Source organism: Oreochromis aureus, linkage group 16, assembly GCF_013358895.1.
Source record: "Oreochromis aureus strain Israel breed Guangdong linkage group 16, ZZ_aureus, whole genome shotgun sequence".
Lineage (NCBI taxonomy): Eukaryota > Metazoa > Chordata > Actinopteri > Cichliformes > Cichlidae > Oreochromis > Oreochromis aureus.
This window is the reverse complement of record NC_052957.1, coordinates 4,116,465-4,133,280: the sequence shown is the minus strand read 5'-3', so window position 1 is coordinate 4,133,280 and position 16,816 is coordinate 4,116,465. Positions and strand designations below refer to the sequence as shown.

General features: G+C 38.2%; 1 protein-coding gene across 2 annotated transcripts; it reads right to left on the bottom strand.

Moving 5' to 3' along the window:
* Positions 1 to 3,501: 3,501 nt before the first annotated feature.
* On the bottom strand, positions 3,502 to 14,095 carry LOC116324944 (lactase-phlorizin hydrolase-like). 2 transcript variants are annotated; one of them, XM_039600149.1, is made up of 17 exons: positions 13,320 to 14,095; positions 12,975 to 13,045; positions 11,256 to 11,333; positions 11,069 to 11,162; positions 10,217 to 10,301; positions 9,427 to 10,105; positions 8,683 to 9,331; positions 7,043 to 8,581; positions 6,669 to 6,937; positions 6,250 to 6,540; positions 5,957 to 6,155; positions 5,664 to 5,866; positions 5,475 to 5,581; positions 5,205 to 5,336; positions 4,883 to 5,106; positions 4,507 to 4,740; positions 3,502 to 3,995 (listed from the first exon to the last, which is right to left on the bottom strand). In XM_039600149.1, the coding sequence occupies exons 1-17, from the start codon at positions 13,930 to 13,932 to the stop codon at positions 3,811 to 3,813; spliced, it is 5,652 nt and encodes a 1,883-aa protein (XP_039456083.1). In that variant the 5' UTR covers positions 13,933 to 14,095; the 3' UTR covers positions 3,502 to 3,810. The 2 variants fall into 2 exon arrangements, with proteins under 2 accessions (XP_039456083.1, XP_039456084.1); XM_039600150.1 differs by having other exon boundaries at positions 12,975 to 13,041; positions 13,320 to 13,424.
* Between the last annotated feature and the right edge of the window lie 2,721 nt (positions 14,096 to 16,816).

The window sequence follows — 16,816 nt, the reverse complement described above, 5'->3', positions numbered from 1 at the left end:
CAAGCATGTAACGCTGTTACTAACGGCGTTAGTAATCTAACTAATTACTATTCCTATCATTACAACGCCGTTACAGTTACTAACAATAAAATGCGGTGCGTTACTATTTTTCAACACACAAATGGTTAAAGCTGTCTTCGGCTTACTGGGAGGTAGGAGGGCAAAACAATTGCACAAGTGGTTCTGATTGGCTGAGTACGAGTAAGGTAGTAAACCAATCAGAGGTAGACTTGGGCGGATGTTCACATACAAACAGATAGCACAGTAACAAAAGTCATGGAGAGCCCGGATAATTCGAAGGCAGCATTTTTTAAGTGGAGGTACAGACATTATTTTTCACTCAAAGAGATAAAAGGCAAGAATCTGTATGTGAAATGTAACCTATGCCCTGGAACAAAGTGCCTTTCAACATCAGTTACAAGCAATTCGAATCTTACGAAGCACCTCTCAACGTCACATGCTTCAACAAAACTGGTCACCAAGAACGACGGTGTTGATGCTAGCAGGCGCAGCTCAAACTCAGGTGAGGCTAACATGAGCTCAGCGAGCGATGGAGATGTATCGACGCAATCCAACCAGTCTAAGCTTGATTTCTCTTCTCCACAAACATTTGTGACTGTGACACAGACTGAATTAAACAAATTGATAGCCAGGTATGTCGTTGAGAACATGCTGCCTTTATAAACAAGTGGCTACTTTCACAATCAGAAACAAAGGCAGTATATAGAAGCGCTACCACAAAGTGCACAGGGTTATGGAACAAGGCCAGTCGTTCAACAGTGGCTGCAGAGACAGTGGATGGCATTATTGGAAAGAAACTGCTAGTTCCTTGCACTACAAGATGGAATATGTTTTATGATTCCCTGGCTCGAATCTGTTTGATTTCTCTTGTTGAGCTGAACACCACCTTCTCCAAGTTTGGGTTGACAGCCATGACAGAGCGGGAACATCAGTTCATCAGGGAGTACTGCACTGTCATGAGGCCACTTACAGTGGCACTGGACATTCTTCAGGGAGAACACTGTTTATGGGATACTCCTACCGACACTGGAGACATTAATGTTTAAGACCCTGGAGTTGAGCAGTGGCCTGCAAATTCTTGAAAATCTTCCAGAGGCAGTTGTCACAGTAAGAACTTGTATTTGTAATCAACTGCGTTTTATACATATGGATGGTAAATGCATATTGTTAGTTTATACATCTTATTCTACGCTTTAGAGTTGTATGACTAGACATCAGACCTTTTGCTGTAAAGCAAGAACAGAAACCATGTACTTTAAAAAGAACAATCATGAAAAATGTTATGTCAAATGCAATATATTTTTAAAGATGCACATGATATATAAAGTGGTGTGTGTGTCTATGTGTATAGATAGGTTGTATAATATATTCTTTACACACTTTACTTTCAGGCAATCAAAACAATATTTTCAGAGGTGTTGGAAAGTGAAGATGCTCTCTTGGCTGCTGTGACTCTGCCCAAGTTCAAACTACGTTGGCTGCGGACACAGGAAAGGAAGGACAAGGCCAAGGCAAGTCTGCTGGCAGAGTGCCGGAAAATTGTCCTTGACAAAGACCAGCGAGCAGGTACCAGCACACCAACATGCCAACTCAACATGCCAACAGACTCAGCCACAGAGGATGACTTTTTTTTCCTTTGAAGATGAGGACGACACCTCTGCTACTGCAGAAAGTCAAGTCATAGATTATTTCAAATCAGGATCACATGGAATGGACTCTCTGAATAGATATGCACTGATAAAGAATATTTCACTCAGATACAATGCAGCCACGCCATCCAGTGCACCAGTAGAAAGACTGTTTAGCCTGGGAAAGCTCGTCTTCTCTCCAAAGAGGAACAGACTTTCTGATGAGAAATTTGAGAAGCTCCTAGTTTTGAGATACAACCACTGGTTTAATGGCTAGGATGAATGGATGTAAGGGGTTTGTGGATGTGGCAAATAAGAATTCTTCATGTTTTAAAAAAGCAGAGGACATTAAAACAGGACCCTCTAATATACCTCTACTGCAAGAACAGCACGTTTGACTTCAAATAGATTGTAAATGGCCATGGAGTTGACACTTTGTATTACCTGTTTCCATTTTTATACCTTATAAAAATGTTTTAGTTTTATTATACAGTGTATTTTTTCTGTGTTAAATTGAAATCACCTCAACTATTTACTTTTGCATGGAGGAAAATACTTGTTTAGCCAGAGTTCTCTAAAGCTGTTACAGTTTGGCTCATTTAATTTGCTTAAAAAGCATAATTTAATTTAATACTTATTTGACAGCCAGTTGCAGCCTGTTTATGTGCAATAAATATCAAAGGTTCTGACACATCTGTTGTATTTTATTGTATTATTTATGACAAATTTAAAAAATACTTCTCTCTACAATTATAAAATATTATCTGATTGGTGTTTTGTCATATTATCACAGTAACATTTGAATAGTTTGTATACATATATATTAATGTTTACTGTTAGTTCCTTCTGTAAAGTGCCTATTTACTTCAATTATATATTTAGTTTTATAACAGAGAGTTGTATATATGTTTTAGTATGTTCAAGTATGTTTAGTAATTTATTTTTTATTATTTTAGTAACTTTGATTAAGACTGGATCCAAGTTGTTTTACATATTTAAACATTTTTTTAAAGTTACGCAATAGTTACTTTTCCTAGTAATTAATTACTTTTATAATATTGTAACTTTTATAGTATTGTAAGGCCTCGTCTGTGTCCACCACGAAAATGACCCCAAATCCGGCCTCCTCCCGCTGCCTTTTATTGTGACAGTTCACACAAAACACAGCAAAGCAACGCCCACATGGTTCTAAGACAAGGCATTGTATGTATATGTGTGAACTTCTGTATGTAAGTAAGAATGTGTGTGTGTGTGTGTGTGTGTGTGTGTGTGTGTGTGTGTGTGTGTGTGTGTGTGTGTGTGTGTGTGTGTGTGTGTGAGACCTCCTGCTGGGCAGGAAGCTTACATCAAAAAGACCTTCACAAGGATGTGTCTGTAATAAAAGACTACAGCCCCCCACCCAGAACCTCGAGAATCTGGGGAGGGGAGGACAGAAAGAATTCCTTTCCTCACACAGTTAAACAATGTAGAGATGGATGGTAAGCATAAAAATGACAACATTTAACAAATCACTCTAACAGTAACTAATTACTTTTTCAAAGTAACTTGTCCAACACTGGTCACAAGGGGGAAACATGTAAACAAGAGGAGGAGATGGGAGACATCATTGAAACACATGAAGGGCGAGGGAGACTTAAACACAGGGGCGAAGGCAAAGGGGAATCTAATAAACAAAGAACTATAACTGAGCAACCGAGGAGCTTCAGATAACTAAATGAACTTAAACATGAACAACAAAATATATGTAAACTCAAAACACTGGGTCAAACGACCCAGGATCGTTACATTTGGTTACTTCAAGGTAACACTATCAGTATTGAACAATACTTCTCACTGTACAAAAAAGTGAAAAAAATGCTTTTATTACAAGAATTACTTTTTTATTTTGATTACAGGATGAAATGACACTTTTAATAATCTTGATTAGTGATCAAGCAAATTATAATGTACAAGAATTTAATAACTGAATAAGCAATGAGAAACTTATAATTTTAGTTATAAGAAATCTTACACATACTATGTCTGCTGAGTCCAGTAGTTCAAGTATTGTTCAGTCTGTAAAGGCCTGCAATGAAATGCTGTTTACAGGGGCCTACACTGCACATCATCTTATTTGCAGTTACAGTTTTCACTCCATTTTGATACTGTCCACATGTTCACTTTACATGGCCTTTTTTTTTATCTTAAAGAGGAAAACAGAAACACAAATGACTCCTACTACTGCAACAATCAGTAGAGCAAATGTGGTGTAAAGTCCAGTCTCAGCATCATCGGCAGAGAGATCCAGACCAAGGAATTTCACACTGTTAATGTTGACTGGTGGTGCAGCTGTTGGTGCAGTTGTTGCTGCAGAAGAGACACAATGAAAAAAAAAGTTTATTTATGAACATTTGAAGTATAGTACTGTAAATCAAAACTTTATTTTAATTATTGCACAGCAGTAGAGGTCATAGAGGCTTGGCAAGGGGGTACTAATTAACCCACTGAAAAGTTATTTTTTTGAACATTTAATTTAAATGTCTATCATTTAAAACAGGTGTCTGAGCATATCCTTATCAGTTTATCAGTTTATAACAACAGTGTTCTGACTGAACCTGGAAAACAAGTACAAGTCCAAACTTTAGCGGATATACTATCCTGACACTTATTTTCATCAGGTCTCTTTAACTTGACTTGAAGTGCTTTACTCTGCTCCTTGTTTATGAAACACTGCACTCCAACACTCCAACTCCAACACTCCAATGGATTTTATGCTAAATAAAATGTTGTTACATTCTCATTACACATTTTGTCATTAGATGAAATGTTTAACTGGGTTCTGTAAAACAGGTATCTGAGCAAATCTTTGTCAGCTTACCTCCAGACTCTGGGTTCAGGCATTCATGTCCTGATTCAGGGTCAGGGAATCCGTTGCACTTTATCATTTTGGTGTAGAAGTTAACAGAGTTCTTGGGCACTCGAGGAAGATTAGGGTCTGAGCGATTAACGTAGAACAGGCCAAATCTCTCTATATAGCCAGCAGCCCACTCTAGGTTGTCCAACAGTGACCACGCTGTGTAACCACGCACATCCACACCATCAAGCAAGTAAGCTGTAAAGGGAAGAATTTTTTTTTGTCTTACTTTAAAAGAAAGAGCAGAATAATTTGAAAGCATTCATATTACACACAAAACATCTGGATTTTTGTTTCCAATTCCTGGATTTAGATTTCTTTGAAAGAGAAGCTCTGATACCTTTCAACACCTCGTTGATGTATTTTTCATAGAAGTAGATCCTGTGAACATCATTTAGATCAACAGGGCCCCGCTCTGAGACTCCATTCTCAGTGATGATAATTGGTGGATTTCCATATTCATTCTTAATGAAGTTCAGCAATCTCCGGATGCCAAATGGTGCAACCTTAAGCCAGACGGAGCCTGCATCTAGCCAGGTACGATCAGAAACTACAACTACACCCCTGCAGGGGACAAAGTTAAAAGAAGTACAGAATAAAGTGAAGCTGTTCAGAAGCAGTAGTCCCAGAAGACATTTATTTTTCAAATGTTAACTTCTTACTTATCTGCCTCAATGCTTGGAGCATCTCCGTGGTCCACAGGGAATGCCAGCACAGATGTGTAATGGTTTAGTCCAAAGAAGTCATGAGTGCCCTTAATTCTCTTAATCTCCTCTGGAGTGAACTCAGGCAACCTGGAGAAATTGAAGTGACACCAAACTTACCTTATTGATTTTAGCAGACTTGTATGTGAGTTAAAGTATTTTACTATAGAGTTACTTAAAGGATAACAAAAAAAACTTTTAAGCATTTAATAATAGCGTTCATTATACCGAGACTGTGGTAGACCAGCAGCCAGACTTCGTTCTCGTATTCTTGTCTTCACAATTTCACTGTAGTCACCATTAAATATGGGATGGGAAAACCAGCCAAGATAGAACTGCACAAAGAGAAACACAATAGTCATTTGAAACTAACTGCCATCAATTTCCTTTTCTCAGATCTGGGAAGAATTGGCATACCTCCACCACACGTCTTGCAGCGTCATAGTCCTCCTGTCTATAAGGATTTCTGGGTTCAGACCAGTCAGAGTTGACAGTGATGGAAATTATGCCGTTCTGTTTGGCCCTGTACTTGTCATTGTAGAGATGCCAGGCCTCAGCATGAGCTTTAAGCAGGTTGTGTCCAGCAATGTAGGGCAGAGTGTCTGGTCCTGAACTGATTCCTGGAGACAAACATGGACACATTTGACACAGAGAAAGAGAGAGCATGCAGCACTAATGCAAAGCAATATTTAAAATTACTTAAACTGTACCTGGAGCAAAGCTACCAAAGCCATATCCATGGTTGGTTATAATGATTGGTTCATTAAAGGTGATCCAAATTTTCACTTTGTCACCAAGACGGTCAAACATGAGGTCAGCATAGTCCCTAAAAAGGTTAATAAAGCTCTCATTCAAAAAGCCTCCATAATCCTCTATAGCTTGCGGCAGGTCCCAGTGGTACAGAGTAACCTGAAGGGGAAAGGAAAGGAAAGGAAAAATCGCTGTCTTACTGAATTCACCAACTTCCCATGTATCTTTCTGAGATGCAAGGAATTATACATACCTGTGGCTGGATATTGGCAGCATGCAGTGCGTCCAAAAGTCTTTGGTAGTAATTGATTCCAGCCTCGTTAATGTTATTGATGGTGCCATCAGGAAGGACTCTCGGCCAGGATAAGGAGAAACGATAATAGCTAACTTTCAGCTGCTTTAATATCGCAACATCCTCTTCTATTTTATTGTAACTGTCGCAGGCTATGTCCCCATTGTCATCATTTAATATTTTGGAAGGACTGTGAGAGAACTTGTCCCAGATGCTTAGACCTTTTCCATCAGCCCTCCATCCTCCTTCAATCTGGACACAGTAAATGCAAAATAGTAATTTAAAGAGATGAAAACAAGGGAAGCAACACAGGATTCAGATCATTCCCTTATTATTGCTTAATTGAGTAAAAGTAAAATTGCAGTAAAAGAATAAGTTACTTGGTAGGCTGATGAAGCAGTGCTCCACATGAAATCCTCTCGGAAGTGACCATAAAGCATCTTCTCATCATCTGGCAAGGGGAAACCATTATCCTTTATGATGTTGTAATAGTAATGAGCTGAGTACTTTGGTGTTCTTGGCCGATCTGGGTTTGTGAAGTCCACATGGTGCAGACCAAATAGAAATTTGTACCCGTGCAGCCACTCAAAAGAATCCATAAAAGCTGTTGCTGTGTATCCTTGCAACCGCACACCATCAAGGTCATAGGCTGTAATGCAACCACAAATGCAAACACACACACACAAAATAATGAACAACCATTCATAGCAGTCTTGACAAATGTTAAATATCTTTTGAAATATTTTTATATCACCTTTTAGAGCCTCATCGATATAGGCCTTGTAGAACATCACTCTTTCAAAGTCATCCCATTCTACTGCTGCTCCATTCTCAGTAATGTAAATCTCTGGATCACCATACTCCTCCTTGATCCAGTTGAGGAGTCTCCTCAAGCCCCAGGCCACAGCTTTTTGGTTAGGAATTGCTGTAGTTGGTGAATCAGGTTCCTCTGCTTCTCTCATGTCTCGGTCCCATTCATAGGAGTGAGGCTGAAGTGCAGCTGTAAAATAGCTCACTACCTTTGTAGTGTAATGATTTACACAGAATACATCAGCAGTTCCCTTGATGAAGTTCTTTTCTTCTTCAGTAAAGGAAGGAAGTCTTGACTGTGGAAGACCTTGGATTTCACTTTTGTTCCCAACTTGCCACTTCAGTGCATCAGGATAGTCACCATTCTTAAAAATAGGATGTGCAAACCATCCTAATTGGAACTGCATTGCCCGGTCAGCAGTCACCACTTCACGGACTACGTTGACATCAGCAGGTTCAAACCAATCAGCATTGAGGGCAATGGAGATTAGACCACCCTGTGACTGACGGTACTTGTCATCATATGTGTGGTAGGCCTTGGCATGAGCTTTAATGAGGTTGTGTGCAACTATGTATGGTCTATATCCTGGGTCCACAACATTTGGTGGCATATTTCCTAGTCCATATCCAGACCATGCAATTGTCTGAGGCTGGTTAATGGTTATCCAGAATTTCACTCTGTCACCAAAAGTAGCAAAGCAGAAGTCGCAATAGTCATTAAAAATGTCAATCATCTCTGCTTTATCCCAATCATAGACCTTTTGCAAAGCTTCAGGAAGGTCCCAGTGGTACAGTGTTACCATGGGTTCGATATTGTACGCTATAAGACCATCAATGAGTCTGTTATAGTAGTCAACACCTTTCTGGTTGAGGGACTTTCGTGTGCCATCAGGAAAGATCCTGGACCAGGACAAAGAGAATCTGTATGACTTCACCCTCAGAGCCCGCAGCATGTAGAGATCTTCATTAAGTCTGTTGTAACTGTCACAGGCTACATTGCCATTTGCGCTGTCAGGAATACTGTCAGTTGTCTGAGTGAATGTATCCCATATACTAGGACCTTTGCCATCAGCATTCCAGCCACCTTCAATTTGGTAGGCCGAAGAAGAAATTCCCCAACTGAAGCCTTCAGGAAAAGTGCCATAATGGTACATTTTTCTGTTGAAGCTTGACTGTGAAGAGAATTTTTCCCAAACTACCTTTGCCTGAGATGGAACTTCTGAGGGTGGTAAGGCAGCTAAACGTCGAGTTAATGGCCTTTCTGCAGCTTTAAACTTCTTACTTTTTTGTGAACTGAAACCGTTTTGCTCAATAATCTCAGCGTACAAATATGCAGATTGCTTTGGGGTCCTTGGTCTGGATCCGACTTCAAAGTTGACATAGTGAAGACCAAATCTTTGGCTGTAGCCTTGGTTTGCCTCAAATCCATCCATGAGTGACTGGACTGTGAATCGCTGCACATTAACTCCATCTGTGAGTGTTGCTATAAAATGAACACACAAAAACAAAATTAATATTGGAATTATTTTAACTCTCTCTCTAAAAAAAAAATGACTTCAAATCATGAAAATCCCCAACACTAACCTTTCAGGGCCTCATTGATGTAACTTCTCATGTAGTCCATTCTGCTGGTGTCAGTGAGACTGTCAACACTGTAATCTGTTGGCATCCCATTTCCTGTTATGTATATAGGCAATTTGTTAACATTCAGGTATTCTGTTGAAATGTAGTTTAGGAGCCTTCTAAGTCCCCAAGGAACAGGATAGATCCAGTCAGAAGCTGTGGAACTCCATGTGGGGTCCACAGTTGGATGGAAGTCACCAACACCGTCAGGACCAGGGGTGCACCCACCATTACTGTTGCTGACCAGCCGAGAAGTATAGTGATTTAAACCAAAAAGTGCAGCAGTACCAAGTATCCTCTGGCTCTCAGTGGGAGTGAAAACTGGGAGCTTTGCTGGCACAGAGTCAGGGCATGTGGTTTTCTTCTGTTCCACCTGATCTTTGAGTATTGCAGGATAATCTCCATTTACAAATATGGGATGTGCAAACCAGCCCAGCATAAACTGCAGGTAACGGTCTGCAGCTGCTACGTCTTCAGGTTTGGCAGGGTCACTGGGCTCAGCCCAGTCAGAGTTCAAGGCAATACCCACTTTTCCTCCTTGTGTTTTCCTGTAATTGTCATTATAGACATGCCAGGCCTCGGCATGTGACTTGAGAATATTGTGAGTGACCTGATAATGCAAAATCAAACGTTAAATACATCAGTGAAACAATAATACTTATAATAAAGTGATTAATTATAGTATTCTAATAACATCACTCTCACCTGATAGGAAGATTCCACATAGTCCTTTACTCCTGGGGCATGCACACCAATACCATACCCGGCATGGCTCACTACCCAGGGACTATTGAATGTGTTCCAGATCTTGACTCTGTCTCCAAACCTGGAGAAGCAGAAGTCTGCATAGTCTTTGAAGGCCTCTACAATGGAGGCATTGGTCCATCCACCATAATTCTGGAGTGCTTGAGGCAGATCCCAGTGGTACAGAGTGACAATGGGTTGTATGTCAGATGCAATGAGAGCATTTATCAGCTGGTCATAGTATTGAGCTCCTTTTTCTGATTGGCTCTGTCGGTACCCTGTGGGGAAAATACGGGCCCAAGAGATGGAAAACTGGTAGGTGTTGACCTGAAGACCTCGCAGAAGGTAGACATCATAATCTACCTTACGGTAACTGTCACAAGCTAGGTCAGCTGTCTGATTTGCAAAGGCCAAGCCTTCATGACCAAACCGGTCCCAAATAGTCTCTCCTTTCCCGCCTTCTGACCAGCCACCTTCAACTTTAAAGGATACGCTGGAGGTGGCCCACTGGAAGCCAGAGGGGAATGATTCCTGAAGGAAAAGATCTCGTTCTGCTGTGGTCTGGGCCTTAAATTTATCCCACACAGTCTGATAACTGTTTCTTGACCCTGTCATCCTGGTGTGGTGTGAAATACCATGACTTTTGGAAAGAGAGAGACACGAAAAACATAAGCAAATTTTTAAACAAATATGAAATAAAAAATAAAATAACACAATTCCAGTACATATAAATCAGAAAATGAACTCTTACTTGACAAGAGCTTCTTCCATGTCTAGCTTTCCTAACATGTCCTTCATGTCACACCCCACAATATTCAGGCCATTCTCCATCAAGACTGTGTTGTGTTCAAGAAATATGAATTGTTTTATTACTGACAATAAATAAGTGATAATGAAAAATGTATTACTTTTAAAATAAAATATGTTATATAATAAAATATAATAAATGTTATATATTTAATTACTTTATTTGTAAATTTGGTAATCCTTCTGTTAGTTTATGTAAGGAATTGTATTTTATTATATCTAGAAATAATCCACTTTAATCTTTAATAAAAACCCATTTGCAGTTTCCTTAATCAAAGGCTAAGTCTACAGGTGCCTTATATAACATCACTGGCCCATAACAAGAAGTTTTCACACTCCCAAGATCTAGAACTTTATCTTAATGTATTTTGTTCAGTTAACAACACCAGAGGATTTGTCCAGATGTTGTGTTTGTTTGTTTTTCTTTATTCTGCCATCCCATAATATCTTCAGATAGCTTTTTTAAAAAGCCATTTTTTTTACAGGATGTACACTGTACACAATATTAAGTGATGCTCTATTCAAAGAAACATTTAACATTAAATGTATCAAGTATACGTGTTTATTTGGTATGTTCTTGGTAACTGGTTTATTAGGCACAGTACGTATTTCATGTAGACAAAAACACGAATCTCTACTAAGACAGCTACTGGAAAGTCCTATTGTTTCTTTTACATATACAGCTGCACATTCATAAAGAATAAAGTATTATTCTCATTTCTGTTATGGGAAATCAATCTTAATCAACTTTTTATATCTTACATTTGGAAAGCCAAAAAGCTGTCATGACATTTACCATTCAGGAAATCTCCAAGAAGCTGGTAATCATTGGGAGAACAATCATGAGCACTCATCTTGTAAATCAGGATAGGCAAGTTCCTGCTCAAAATCTACAAGATAAAATGAAAAACATGTAGCTTTGCTGTATCAGCAAAATGTTAAATGCAATGTTTAAAAAACCCATCTTATTATGGTTACTGTACCTGTAAGTTCCTCAGCTCATTTTCAAACTCTGAAGAGATGGCACAGTTGTAGTCAATGTGCACTGACAAGAAATCCATCTGTTCAAAACAGGAGATACACAACATCAGGTCGTCACACGTCATTCTGAGATGGGACATAATGACAAGAGACTTAATGTGAAATGTATTATAGTAAACCTTTCCTGCAAAAACAGGAACAGGAACAGTCATGTAAAAAAAGGAAATTTTGGGACACACTTTTTGAAGCATTATTTCAGACAGTTTAATTTGTTTAAGGTGACTTATTCTACGTTGCCAGTTCCATCCTTTAAATAAACAGAAAACCAGAGATTAGATTAGATAGAACTTTATTAATCCCTTGGGTGCGTTCCTCCTGGGAAATTCAGTAATTTAGTAATCAATCATATTTGAAACAAAAAAAAATTATATAATTATATGACCAATTAAAATCTATGCAACAGCAATCAGTAGTTTCAGATTTGGTTACAATGATTCCAATTTCCTTTGGGAATGATTAACCTCAGGTATGTTAGTGCTGCTGTTGTTGTCACTGTTAAGACTGTGTGATGTAAAGAGTCGTTGAATGCCCCCAACAAAACCAAAGTTAAAATAAATAATATTTAAAAAATGGGATAAAATAATTATTTAAATGGTTTGAAATAATTTTTACAAGGAAAAACAAGGAAAAACCCTCTACAAGAGGCAAATATAGATTTCACAACAGCCAATTAATGTGTAATTTATGCACATTTTTCGGTCTAAATGACATACAGTTTTAATTTTCAGTTTTAAAATGGAAATAATGTTTTGTCTTTAAAAAATTTTGAGATTTCATTGTTTTACCACAGTAAAAATGGCCTCTGTAATACAGAAAGCTTCTTAATGGGGTCACTGATTGTGACCACATAAATTATATGTTATCAATGTTATCAATGAGTGGTAAAGATCATGTAAGCGGCCATCAACTAGGACTTTCAGTGGAATAGTGATCCTAAGCAGATGGTGAATCCATTAAAAAGCAGAAATTGAGAATTGCAATATTTTGAAGAGATTTAAAAACAAGCCTTGAATGCAAAAACAAAATCATTAAATATTTTGCAACCAAAGAAAATTTGCATTGTTACTGACATGATTAAACTTCAGCAAGAAGTAGTCCATTACTGGCAGAAATTAACAAAATTATTTCTTCTAAAGGTCGCTTCTGAGGCCATGGAAGGATTTTCTTACTGATATATTTATTGAATAAATGACTAGAGCTTGTTATAAATACAAAATATTTCATTTTGATTATGGCAAAATGGCCTTTTCTAACAAAATAATAAAAATTAACACAATAGATTATTACTGTCTGTTTAATGATTACTTTTTTTTATTTATGATTTTGAGGAGGGGAGTTAGATGATTTTAGCTCAAGTAAGAACAAGCGATAACACAGCATGGAGAAGAGGTTGCCAACCACATGATCACATGCACGTTTCAAATTGTTAGCTGTTAAATGACAGAAAGGCATTGTTAAACTTTAACTAAAGGATTTTTAATTAGTTCTTGTGGACAAGGACACACATTTTTTTCAACGTTGTGTTGATTATCTAAATAATATCAAATACAGAAAATATTATTAGGATCCAAAATAAAAACCATGAAAGGGGGTGAAATTCTGACTACACTGTATTAGTGTTTAAAAGATACGCATACATAAAAGAAAAGAAAAAAACTTACACTTGTTGAAGCTTTAATGTGGGAGAGAGAAGCCACATCTTTAGTTTTCAGTCCCAGTGACAGACGTCTGCCTGTAAATATGCAAGCATGAAAGGCACTTTTACTATTGGGAACAGCTGAACATGTGCTGAAGGATTTTATCAACTTAGGTTGGTTATACACTATTTTTTTTAACAGTTGATTTCTCAAGACTCTTGCTTATAAACAATACTTTAAGTGAACTCAAGCCTCAGAGAAATAAAAAAAAAGTAATTGAATACTAAGTAATGAATAATTCTTAAAGCATAAATGTAGTCACGTCACTTTTGTCTTTAATATTCACTTTTTCCTGTTAATTTGACTCACCTTTGTCAGGAAAGCGCTGATGGTACATCTGGTAAATGTTCTTGTTGAGTTGAAGGATGTTCTGCAGAAAACTGGGAGCATCTGCAGGCTGCCCGTCATGCCAAACACCATCCAGTGTCACCCATGAGTGTGCAAGTGGTGCAAACTCTTGGAAGGCAAACTCTGCATACTGCTGAAACATCTGTGCCAGCTCCTGGCTCTCCCAGCCTCCATACCTTGATTGCAGAGACTCTGGAACTGTCCATCCATGAAGGATGACCAGAGGCTGAAGGCCCGCTTCCAGCAGCTGTTTCAGCAGGGTCTGGTAACATCTAACCACAGCCTGCTGGGGCTGGCTGGGGTGGCCTGTAGGAAGAAGTTGAGCCCATGACAGCGGTACTTTGAAGTGGGTCACCCCTCTGCTCTGCAGGTACTCAAAGTACTGCTTAGAGCCAGGAGGAACGGGATGACTGCAGTCAAAGGCATCATTTACGCTTCTGTCCGAGCTTCTGACCACCTGCTTTGTCAGAGGCCCTGCAAGAAGCATGAAGTCCTCCCTTCCATTCACCTCACTGCTCTGACAACCACTGAGACAAAAAATGTACAGACAAAAGACCCACAGCAACTTCTTCATTGTGGCTCAAAAACAGAACAACTGATATTTTTCGATTGTAGCCGAGCTATTTAACAGCAATATTTTTCCTTTTTATTGCATTGTTACACAATTAAAATTGGCACCGCATCCAGTTATCACAAGTGTTTTATTGTAGCTTTGAGATATAGCCAGATAGACTCTGGACTCTAGAGATAGCAACTTCCCCATCCTCTGTTCTTGAGCTCTGATATGCTTTTTATTGCTGTAAAATCACATCATAGTCATTAATTCTACTACTCCTATCCTAGGTGCTTAACTTTAATCTTTTAACTCTTTTATTTACTTTTGACCCTTATTGGTTTGTTTTTATGTGAAACATAGTTAACATCTTACTGTCTGAGTATTGCAAAGGTGTTGAAAAGATTGTGTTGTTATAATTATTACCACTCTTATTATTGTTGTTATCTCTGAAGCCTTTTTATGTGCAACAAGGTATCAAAACAATTTATTTGATATGAGTTTAGTTTTAAAATGTTTTTTTTTCTTTTATTAATAGTAATCATGTTCAATTCAACTACAAGTTTAGTTTTAACCTTTATTTATTTACTTTTATTAATAGTAATCATGTAGAATTCATTCATAAATTCCCCACTCGTCCTGCCTGTGGTCATTACCCTTCAGGCTTGAGTCCTCTACCAGAGGGCCCCAACTAACTACGTGCTTAGTGAATACCTCAGTCAGCAAAAATCCATGAGGGATGAGGAGCAAGAAGAGGAACCTTCATGGAAGGACAGGCTCCTGCACAGTCTGGACCAGATAGAATAAGTGGTTAATATGGCTGGACAATTGGCTACAAGTGGCTGGACAAAGCTGAACTGAAAGAGAGCACAGAGGTACTAATCATGGGAGCACAGAAACAACTTATGCTTAGGCATAAGATCAATAGAGGTTGGGGTCTACCACATCAGGCAAGACCCCAGGTGCAGGCTATGTAAAGATGACTCAACCACCTATGTAATTTCAACCACCACCTATGTAAATGACTCAACCACCCATTTTGACCTTGAATTCGAATTACCGGCCGAATTAATATCTTGTGGACCTTCCAGACCTTCCAGATGCAGGCAAACTGGTGATGGCTAACCAACCGGACATAGTAGTAACTAGTAGATGTAGCTATACTGAGCAATGCCAACATCAGGAAAAAGGAATACGAGAAGATTAAGAAGTACCAAGAGCTGAGAGAAGATGTGGAGTGTGAAGGTAACAGTGGTCCCATTAATAATCACCCTCAAAGCTGGGCGAGTGGCTCCAGCAGATCCCAGGAACAATATCCGAGAACTCTATCTAGAAGAGCGCAGTCCTAGGAACAGCAAAGATACTGCACAGAACCCTCAAACTCCCAGGACTCTGGTAAAGGACCAGAATTTTAAGGATAAAGACCACCTGCAGGGTAAGAGGGAAATTTTGATATATTGCTTCCAGACAAAACTGTTATTACAATTATATTCTTGTAAAAGTGAGTCTTACAAGAATATAATTCTGATAACAGTTCTGTCTGTAAGCAAAATGCATGCAATGTTACTTCTACACGTGAAAAAACTACAATGACTAAAATAAAATTAATTCTTTTTCACCATAAAGTTCTTAAGACCAATTCTGCTATCACAATATTATAAACTATTATCAACCTCTTGATGATCAATAATTCATATATATAATAAAAGAATTAATAAAGTGTTGGTTAAATATTATCCTTTTTCAGTGACAAAGATTCAAAGGAACAGAATCCCATACTCTCAATAAAAAGCACTCAGAGTGCATTAAGACAGCTCAAGTACTTCTAAAGGAATGGTATTTGAGTTTATGTGTATTTATTTTGTTTTCTTTGTTCTTTTTAAATGTACTTTAAGAGGTTTTTAGTAAAGTAAAAATTGGGTAAGAATAGCATGACAGATGTTTACTTTGATTACACCAACATTATAATAGGCATTGATTTGTAAATAACTTACCATGAATACATTTAGCTTTATATATATATATAATCCATTTTGAGGTAGACTTGACAGTAAGGCAGATGTGAAATGTAAAAGTGAGATCAGAGGTCAAATGTGACATAATATTTTTGTGCAAACTATAATGTGAAATTTAGACATTTGACCCTATTTGTCATGCTGCAATCCGGTTGTTCAGTCTGACCAGTGTTGCCAACTTAGCGACTTTGTCGCTATATTTAGCGAGTTTTCAGACCCCCTAGCGACTTTTTTTCTTAAAAAAGTCGCTAAAAAAAGACGTGAAAGCACGTATCCCTTTTACTCTCAACAAGCAGCGGGTGCTGTAACACAGTCAGTTCTTCTTTTACTCTTTTACTCTTATGCTGTTTTGTGGATCACAAGGTTTAAAACTACTTATAAACACACACACACAAAGTAACTCCACCAGAGTGCCTATTTCGGGTCACTTTTGCCGGTCCAAGCCCGGGTAAAGGAGCAGGGTTGGAATTGTGACATTAAAAAAAACAATAATTGCTAAAAGAAATTTAATTTGTAGTTCTAAATAAACTCTAAATGCATTTAGGACGTTTTTACTCACTTTATGTCTCTTCCACGATGTTATTTTCTCTCCAACAACATAGGTTACAATTATATTAGCATGACCAATTATGCAAATTAGGTGATGACGTCATTTAGCGACTTCTAGCGACTTTTAGGACAACCAATAGCGATTTTCCTTACTGAGGAGTTGGCAACACTGAGTCTGACGTCACTAGCCGTGTCTGGGCCTAAACTCTGCTGCAGGTCCATATATCAAATGATTACTGTGGCATTACTGAGAGTTAAAACACTGTCTAAAGTCTTTCATCTTTAATAAAATGATCAGCGTTCTTCTCTACCAGGTGTAACAATTGAGTTTAACATCCAGG